At 45.4% G+C, this 8,895-nt stretch overlaps 3 protein-coding genes and 1 pseudogene across 3 annotated transcripts; all 4 read right to left on the bottom strand.

The window, feature by feature from the left end:
• Window positions 1-1,310: 1,310 nt before the first annotated feature.
• LOC130514249 (B-type lectin plumieribetin-like) lies at window positions 1,311-1,721 on the bottom strand (annotated as a pseudogene).
• A 1,405-nt stretch (window positions 1,722-3,126) lies between these two features.
• LOC130513578 (B-type lectin plumieribetin-like) lies at window positions 3,127-4,074 on the bottom strand. Its single transcript, XM_057012361.1, has 3 exons — window positions 3,851-4,074; window positions 3,572-3,665; window positions 3,127-3,480 (listed from the first exon to the last, which is right to left on the bottom strand). Exons 1-3 carry the CDS (start codon window positions 4,057-4,059, stop codon window positions 3,220-3,222), a joined length of 564 nt encoding a protein of 187 aa, XP_056868341.1. The 5' UTR covers window positions 4,060-4,074; the 3' UTR covers window positions 3,127-3,219.
• Window positions 4,075-6,373: 2,299 nt separating this feature from the next.
• LOC130514248 (B-type lectin plumieribetin-like) lies at window positions 6,374-6,843 on the bottom strand. The gene is made up of 2 exons (XM_057013736.1): window positions 6,692-6,843; window positions 6,374-6,610 (listed from the first exon to the last, which is right to left on the bottom strand). Exons 1-2 carry the CDS (start codon window positions 6,833-6,835, stop codon window positions 6,374-6,376), a joined length of 381 nt encoding a protein of 126 aa, XP_056869716.1. The 5' UTR covers window positions 6,836-6,843.
• Window positions 6,844-7,731: 888 nt separating this feature from the next.
• LOC130514247 (B-type lectin plumieribetin-like) lies at window positions 7,732-8,173 on the bottom strand. Its single transcript, XM_057013735.1, has 2 exons — window positions 8,084-8,173; window positions 7,732-7,992 (listed from the first exon to the last, which is right to left on the bottom strand). The coding sequence occupies exons 1-2, from the start codon at window positions 8,171-8,173 to the stop codon at window positions 7,732-7,734; spliced, it is 351 nt and encodes a 116-aa protein (XP_056869715.1).
• Between the last annotated feature and the right edge of the window lie 722 nt (window positions 8,174-8,895).

The following is an 8,895-nucleotide window of genomic DNA, read 5'->3' as shown; positions in this document are numbered from 1 at the left end:
CCGGTTGTAAGTCGGACTCGTTCCCAGTGAGGGTTGGACTCCGCCAGGGCTGCCCTTTGTCACCGGTTCTGTTCATAACTTTTATGGACAGAATTTCTAGGCGCAGCCGGGGAGTGGAGGGTGTCGAGTTCAGTGGGCGGAAGATCTCGTCGCTGCTTTTTGCGGATGACGTAGTTCTTCTGGCGCCATCGAACAGGGACCTCCAACAAATGCTGGGACGGTTCGCGACCGAGTGTGAAGTGGCAGGGATGCGGATCAGCACCTCCAAGTCAGAGTCCATGGTCCTCGCTCGGAAAAAGATAGAGTGCCTTCTCCGGGTTGGGGAGGAGGTCCTGCTCCAGGTGGAGGAGTTCAAGTATCTCGGGATCTTGTTCACGAGTGAGGGTAGGATGGAATGGGAGATCGACAGGCAGATCGGAGCGGCGTCAGCAGTGATGCGGGCGCTTAACCGATCCGTCGTGGTGAAGAAGGAGCTGAGCCGGAAGGCAAGGCTCTCGATTAACCGGTCGATCTACGTCTTAGTCCTCACCTATGGCCATCAACGCTGGGTGATGACCGGGCGCTCTCTCTTGCACAACCATGACAGAGTCATGATTTTATCCTGTTTTACTGGCTTCACATGAGACTATTTATTTTGGTGTTACTTGTTTGTGCCAGGATTCGTGGAAAATATCGACATCCAACGGCATGCAAGGCGTGTTCTTGCGTGCATAAATGTTAACCACATCAAGTGCATGTTGGTACCGTTTCCAAATACCAGTTCCAAACACACCCTCCACCCTCTAATGAAGGTTATCAACATAAACTGGTGGTGACCTTATTGAGAAATAATTAACTTTGGTAAAAGTGTTCATGTCTGGTTAATCTCCGTGAGCTTTTCATACCAAGAAGAAGTTGTGTAACAGTTTTCAGGTCTGTTTTGTTAGCGCGACCTCTCCTGTGCTCTGCTGGCACTTTCATTTCCCTCAAGCAAACATTAATGTTAGCGACACTAACCCCGATGCCTTCAAGCAAACCTTGCTAACTGAACGTTGGTGGTTGCTCAATATGCAGGCGGCGAAAGAAGGGTGAGCTGAATCTTATTTCAGATGCAGGGGATGTTGCAGGGCCTGACATGCACGCATGCACTGTGACCATTAATTAGGTGGTCCTGGGTAACGGCATGACAATAACTGAACAGTCACGTGAGGTGCTTGGGTTGTCATTTGTTGCAAACAATCGTATTTTTCATTGTTTTCACTGAGTTTTAAGTTACTTCACAGAGACAAAGACTCATTTGTGAACTGGTGAAACATTTCTTTTATTTCACTTCATGCCATGATCGCCTGGCCATCCTTCTCCAGCACCAGCTTCCCTTCATCGGTCAGTGTAAGGACACAGGTGTTGCAGCTGCTGCTTTGGCGGTGTTTGTGTGCCAGCGGGGCTTGTCCTCATCATTGTACATGACCAGGTTGCAGTCTTCTTGCATGCACAGGCGGGTTTGATCCATGCCGTAAGTGTCTGAAGCCCACACGGGCTTCCAGCCATAGATGACAAAGTTAGCATCATGCTGCAGGCAGAAAGAAAGTTTGTTTGTGTAACTTGATTTTGTAAGTATCTATTGGATGGAGGTGTTGCACCTGAAATTTACCTGAAAGACAGCCTTCCACTCTGCGTTCTTCGCCATCAGATAGTCTCTCCCGTCGGAGCTCAGAACCTCTCTCCAAGACATCTTTGGACATGGTTCTTGACCAGATCAAGACCTGTTGGCACGGAGGAAAAAAATGGTCATCCATGGCGCCGTCTGCTGGACAGCGCGCCGCTTCGAGCGCGCCCAACCTTTTTTTTTTTTTTTTTTAATTAACCAATAATTAGATTTTTAAAAAGCATATCTGTCGTTTCAATTCAGTAATTGCTCACAATAACTATTGTTTCTGTGTCTATTGTCTGATCTTTAAGATGTAGAGTCGTTCTGTCCCTGAAGACTGACACTGCATACCAACAACAGAATGGGACTTTCAGAACAATATCTGAAGACGAATGATGGATTATTCGATTTTGAGCTGATAATCAAGTCCTCCATCATCTTTTTTTTTTCTTCTTAGAAAACAGCCATAATTAACAGCATAGGTGGTGGTCAATTGCATTTGAGTTAAAAAGGGATGAAACAGTCTTGTGTTTGGCTTTGCATTGCTAAGTATCTTCAACCCTGGACTCAATTATGTGGGATTCTCAGAAGGTGCAGCTGCTTGGTCTGCAACAGGCAGCGTATTCAATATGGTCAGACCTCTGTTCAGATCTGTGTGATGCGCATGTTGGACCCAAAACTCCAGGGTTCTTGTCCGGCAGTCATCGATGTGTGCGTCAGTTGGCTCCATATATTATTTGCAGTATTTCCCGATATTGTCTTTAGTTTGATTCAGAATTCCGCAGATATATTTGGAAAGGTTGGCTTTGCGTTGTTAATACTGAGCCGCATGATGTTTTTGACGGATGCATTGCTGTGACCTCGGCCAGGACGCTCTTGTAAAAGAGATTTTTGATCTGAGTGGGACTTCTTATGTTTTAGCTGGGTTTTAAGTTGCAGAGACAAAGACTCATTTGTGAACTGGTGAACAACCTCCCAAAAAATAAAGAAATGCTCTTTTTGCTTCCACATATTTTTCTTAAATCACAAATTTACCAACAGAAGTTGAACTACAAAACTGCACCGACACTACTCCGCTCCACAGAGGACGCCATCTCCTCTGCACTCCATTGTTGTTTGACCAAGAGAAACATGCCCAATTGACCATGTATACAGCAGAATGTGCAACATTTCATTGATAACAGTATTAAAATGGATAACATAATATGGCAGCTTAAATAATTTTTTCCACAAATGTTTGGCCAGAAATTACTGATCTATTGTTAAATGAGGATTGGAATGATAACTTCATAGTGAGAAATCCCAATTCAATGTTCAGCAGTGGAAGAAATTACACATATTTTCAATGAATGGAAAGACATGACAACTGATTCAGATGAAATTGACATGAAAGTTGTAATAACAGGGTAAATGAGGGGATTTCAGCGCCATTAACATTAACCTGTAGCTCATCACACCTTTTGCTGAGTTTTAAGTTACTTCACAGAGACAAAGACTCATTTGTGAACTGGTGAAACATTTCTTTTATTTGAACCCAGTTTACAGGACAGGGTTGGAAACGCCCAGTGATGAGAGTTTGGCTTTCAAATGCATCACTTCATGCCATGATCGCGGTCAGAGTTCCAAATCTCCTGGCCATCCTTCTCCAGCACCAGCTTCCCTTCATTGGTCAGTGAAAGGACACAGGTGTTGCAGCTGCCTTTGGAGGTGTTTGTGTGCCAGCGGGCCTTGTCCTCATCATTGTACATGACCAGGTTGCAGTCTCCTTGCATGCACAGGCGGGTTGGATCCATGCCGGAAGTGTCTGAAGCCCACACGGGCTCAGTGCGGTAGACGACAAAGTTACCGTCATGCTGCAGGCAGAAGGAAATTGTGTCATCTCGTGTCACTTTATTTTGTAAGTAGCATTTATTGGTGTCTTTGACAGAGGTGTTAGTGATTCACCTGAAAGAGAGCAATCCACTGGCTGTTTTTGGATAACACAGAGTCTCCCCTCTTGAGCTCAGAGCCATTCTTCAAGACTGTGACGGACATGGTTCTGCAGCACAAAAGGATTATTGTGTCACGCTCAACAGAAAGCAAATTCCCAGGAAAAGTGGGATGTGGGACAATGTCCAGCTTCATTTTGCAACCCTCGATGGTTCTTGCTCAGTAGGAGACAAACTCACATCAGCATCAAAGATTTCCTCGTTAAAGACAATGGGAGAAGTGGAAAATACTCACGTAGCTTTAGTGTAGCACCCAAACCAGACTGCAAGCAGAAGGAGGAGGATGAGTGAAGTCAGGGCTGCTCGAACCTCTTTTATACCGAGAGAAGGAAGGGGTTTGTTAATGAGGGGAGGCGCACGAGACAGAAGGGAGGGTCCAGAAATGTTTTGGAACGTTGACCAGATGAAGACCTGTTGGCGCGGAGGAAAAAAATGGTCATCCATGGCGCCATCTGCTGGACAGCGCGCCGCTTCGAGCACTCCCAACCTGTTTTTTTTTTTTTTTAATTAACCAATAATTAGATTATTAAAAAGCATACCTGTCGTTTCAATTCAGTAATCGCTCACAATAACTATTGTTTCTGTGTCTATTGTCTGATCTTTAAGATGTAGAGTCGTTCTGTCCCTGAAGAAGACTGACACTGCATCCCAACAACAGAATTGGACTTTCAGGAACAATATCTGAAGACGAATGATGGATTATTCGATTTTGAGCTGATAATCAAGTCCTCCATCATTTTTTTTTTTCTTTAAGAAAACAGCCATAATTAACAGCATAGCTGGTGGTCAATTGCATTTGAGTTAAAAAGGGATGAAACAGTCTTGTGTTTGGCTTTGCATTGCTAAGTATCTTCAATCCTGGACTCTATTATGTGGGATTCTCAGAAGGTGCAGCTGCTTGGTCTGCAACAGGCAGCGTATTCAATATGGTCAGACCTCTGTTTACGGTACTGACCACGAGGGGGCGCTACAGAGCTCAACTTAAGGACTGATATTAAAATCAACAATCTTGGTACGATGTGTCGGATGAAAATTTGCAGTTTTATGCAGGATATGCTGTCACTTTGGCATAATCCCCTTGTTTGGGCTGACATTGAGAGTTCCAAATCACCCCTATATTGTAAATGGATCACTCCAACTCTGCACAGGTGTCAGGTCTCGTTTCCCACCATTTAATAGAGTAAATCCATGAGCTATTATAAGTTGCATCCGAGTGATTAATAGCTGTACTGATTTGCTGCTCCACTGCTGTTTGGGGTTTTCATTTGCTTGAGGGGAGTTGGGAGTTTGCCCAACCAGTCCACATGTGTTTTGTGAAAAAGCTTATGACCGGGTCCCCAGGAGCATCCTGTGGGGGGTGCTCCGGGAGTATGGGGTGGAAGGTCCCTTGATAAGGACCATCCAGTCCCTGTACCAAAGGAGCAGGAGCTTGGTCCGGATAGCCGGTTGTAAGTCGGACTCGTTCCCAGTGAGGGTTGGACTCCGCCAGGGCTGCCCTTTGTCACCGGTTCTGTTCATAACTTTTGGATGGACAGAATTTCTAGGCGCAGCCGGGGAGTGGAGGGTGTCGAGTTCAGTGGGCGGAAGATCTCGTCGCTGCTTTTTGCGGATGACGTAGTTCTTCTGGCGCCATCGAACAGGGACCTCCAACAAATGCTGGGACGGTTCGCGACCGAGTGTGAAGTGGCAGGGATGCGGATCAGCACCTCCAAGTCAGAGTCCATGGTCCTCACTCGGAAAAAGATAGAGTGCCTTCTCCGGGTTGGGGAGGAGGTCCTGCCCCAGGTGGAGGAGTTCAAGTATCTCGGGATCTTGTTCACGAGTGAGGGTAGGATGGAACGTGAGATCGACAGGCAGATTGGAGCGGCGTCAGCAGTGATGCGGGCGCTTAACCGATCCGTCGTGGTGAAGAAGGAGCTGAGCCGGAACGCAAGGCTCTCGATTAACCGGTCGATCTACGTCTTAGTCCTCACCTATGGCCATCAACGCTGGGTGATGACCGGGCGCTCACTCTTGCACAACCATGACAGAGTCATGATTTTATACTGTTTTACTGGCTTCACATGAGACTATTTATTTTGGTGTTACTTGTTTGTGCCAGGATTCGTGGAAAATATCGACATCCAACGGCATGCAAGGCGTGTTCTTGCGTGCATAAATGTTAACCACACCAAGTGCATGTTGGTACCGTTTCCAAATACCAGTTCCAAACACACCCTCCACCCTCTAATGAAGGTTATCAACATAAACTGGTGGTGACCTTATTGAGAAATAATTAACTTTGGTAAAAGTGTTCATGTCTGGTTAATCTCCGTGAGCTTTTCATACCAAGAAGAAGTTGTGTAACAGTTTTCAGGTCTGTTTTGTTAGCGCGACCTCTCCTGTGCTCTGCTGGCACTTTCATTTCCCTCAAGCAAACATTAATGTTAGCGACACTAACCCCGATGCCTTCAAGCAAACCTTGCTAACTGAACGTTGGTGGTTGCTCAATATGCAGGCGGCGAAAGAAGGGTGAGGAATCTGAATCTTATTTCAGATGCAGGGGATGTTGCAGGGCCTGACATGCACGCATGCACTGTGACCATTAATTAGGTGGTCCTGGGTAACGGCATGACAATAACTGAACAGTCACGTGAGGTGCTTGGGTTGTCATTTGTTGCAAACAATCGTATTTTTCATTGTTTTCACTGAGTTTTAAGTTACTTCACAGAGACAAAGACTCATTTGTGAACTGGTGAAACATTTCTTTTATTTCACTTCATGCCATGATCGCCTGGCCATCCTTCTCCAGCACCAGCTTCCCCTCATCGGTCAGTGAAAGGACACAGGTGTTGCAGCTGCCTTTGGCGGTGTTTGTGTGCCAGCGGGGCTTGTCCTCATCATTGTACATGACCAGGTTGCAGTCTTCCTGCATGCACAGGCGGGTTTGATCCATGCCGTAAGTGTCTGAAGCCCACACGGGCTTCCAGCCATAGATGACAAAGTTAGCATCATGCTGCAGGCAGAAAGAAAGTTTGTTTGTGTAACTTGATTTTGTAAGTATCTATTGGATGGAGGTGTTGCACCTGAAATTTACCTGAAAGACAGCCTTCCACTCTGCGTTCTTCGCCATCAGATAGTCTCCCCGTCGGAGCTCAGAACCTCTCTCCAAGACATCTTTGGACATGGTTCTTGACCAGATCAAGACCTGTTGGCACGGAGGAAAAAAATGGTCATCCATGGCGCCGTCTGCTGGACAGCGCGCCGCTTCGAGCGCGCCCAACCTTTTTTTTTTTTTTTTTAATTAACCAATAATTAGATTTTTAAAAAGCATATCTGTCGTTTAAATTCAGTAATCGCTCACAATAACTATTGTTTCTGTGTCTATTGTCTGATCTTTAAGATGTAGAGTCGTTCTGTCCCTGAAGACTGACACTGCATACCAACAACAGAATGGGACTTTCAGGAACAATATCTGAAGACGAATGATAGATTATTTGATTTTGAGCTGATAATCAAGTCCTCCATCATCTTTTTTTTTTTTTTCTTAAGAAAACAGCCATAATTAACAGCATAGCTGGTGGTCAATTGCATTTGAGTTAAAAAGGGATGAAACAGTCTTGTGTTTGGCTTTGCATTGCTAAGTATCTTCAATCCTAGACTCTATTATGTGGGATTCTCAGAAGGTGCAGCTGCTTGGTCTGCAACAGGCAGCGTATTCAATATGGTCAGACCTCTGTTCAGATCTGTGTGATGCGCATGTTGGACCCAAAACTCCAGGGTTCTTGTCCGGCAGTCATCGATGTGTGCGTCAGTTGGCTCCATATATTATTTGCAGTATTTCCCGATATTGTCTTTAGTTTGATTCAGAATTCCGCAGATATATTTGGAAAGGTTGGCTTTGCGTCGTTAATACTGAGCCGCATGATGTTTTTGACGGATGCATTGCTGTGACCTCGGCCAGGACGCTCTTGTAAAAGAGATTTTTGATCTGAGTGGGACTTCTTATGTTTTAGCTGGGTTTTAAGTTGCAGAGACAAAGACTCATTTGTGAACTGGTGAAACATTTCTTTTATTTGAACCCAGTTTACAGGACAGGGTTGGAAACGCCCAGTGATGAGAGTTTGGCTTTCAAACTCAACAATCTATGGGTTGATCGGAGTTCCAAACCTCCTGGCCATCCTTCTCCAGCACCAGCTTCCCTTCATCGGTCAGTAAAAGGGCACAGGTGTTGGAAATATCATCGGGGAAACGTGTTGACCAGCAGGGCCGGCTATCAGCCCTGTACATGGTCATGTTGCCGTACTCGTGCAAGACAATGCGGTTTGCACCCCTGCCGTGGGTGCCTGCTGCCCACATGACTTCATCGCCTTTGTAGACGACAAAGTTACCATCATCCTGCAGGCAGAAGGAAAATGTGTCATCTTGTGTCACTTGATTTTGTAAGTAGCATTTATTGCTGTCTTTGACAAAGGTGTTAGTGATTCACCTGCATGACAGCTCGGTAAAGTTCGTTTTTGGATGACACGGAGTCTCCAGCCCTGAGCTTACCATTTTTCGCTAAGACTGTGACGGACATGGTTCTGCAGCAGAAAAGGATTATTGTGTCACGCTCAACAGAAACCGTTACAAATTCACAGGAAAAGTGGGATGTGGGACAATGTCCAGCTTCATTTTGCAACCCTCGATGGTTCTTGCTCAGTAGGAGACAAACTCACATCAGCATCAAAGATTTCCTCATTAAAGACAATGGGAGAAGTGGAAAATACTCACGTAGCTTTAGTGTAGCACCCAAACCAGACTGCAAGCAGAAGGAGGAGGATGAGTGAAGTCAGGGCTGCTAGAACCTCTTTTATAGTCCAAAACTGGACGAACACGTTAATGAGGGGAGGGTAAGAAATGCTGTGGAATGTTGACCAGATTTAAAAGTGCATGAAGCAACTAAAGCAAAAACACATTCATGTGCAGCATAACTAGCTGAAAGGGGTCAGACACGTGGCAGTTTGTTTGCAACATGCCTGACATGTTCTGTGGTCTTCATCAGCGGTCTCACCAGTCTGGAGTCTCCTCCTCCTCATTTGGAGGGGCATCATCAGGACTCTTTAACACTAACCCTAACCAGCTAAATATACTAGTATTCATTAAGAATTAAACCTGCAAACACACACACATACATACACACACACACACACACACACACACACACACACACACACACTGACTTTTTAATTCATGGTACATTTAGTTTACTCCATGGTGCTGATCCAGAATCTGTCCTCATTATTTATTCCTAGTGTTATA

This window comes from Takifugu flavidus, chromosome 17 (genome assembly GCF_003711565.1).
Source record: "Takifugu flavidus isolate HTHZ2018 chromosome 17, ASM371156v2, whole genome shotgun sequence".
NCBI lineage: Eukaryota > Metazoa > Chordata > Actinopteri > Tetraodontiformes > Tetraodontidae > Takifugu > Takifugu flavidus.
Note: the sequence above shows the minus strand (reverse complement) of the source record. Positions and strands in the feature narration are given on the sequence as shown.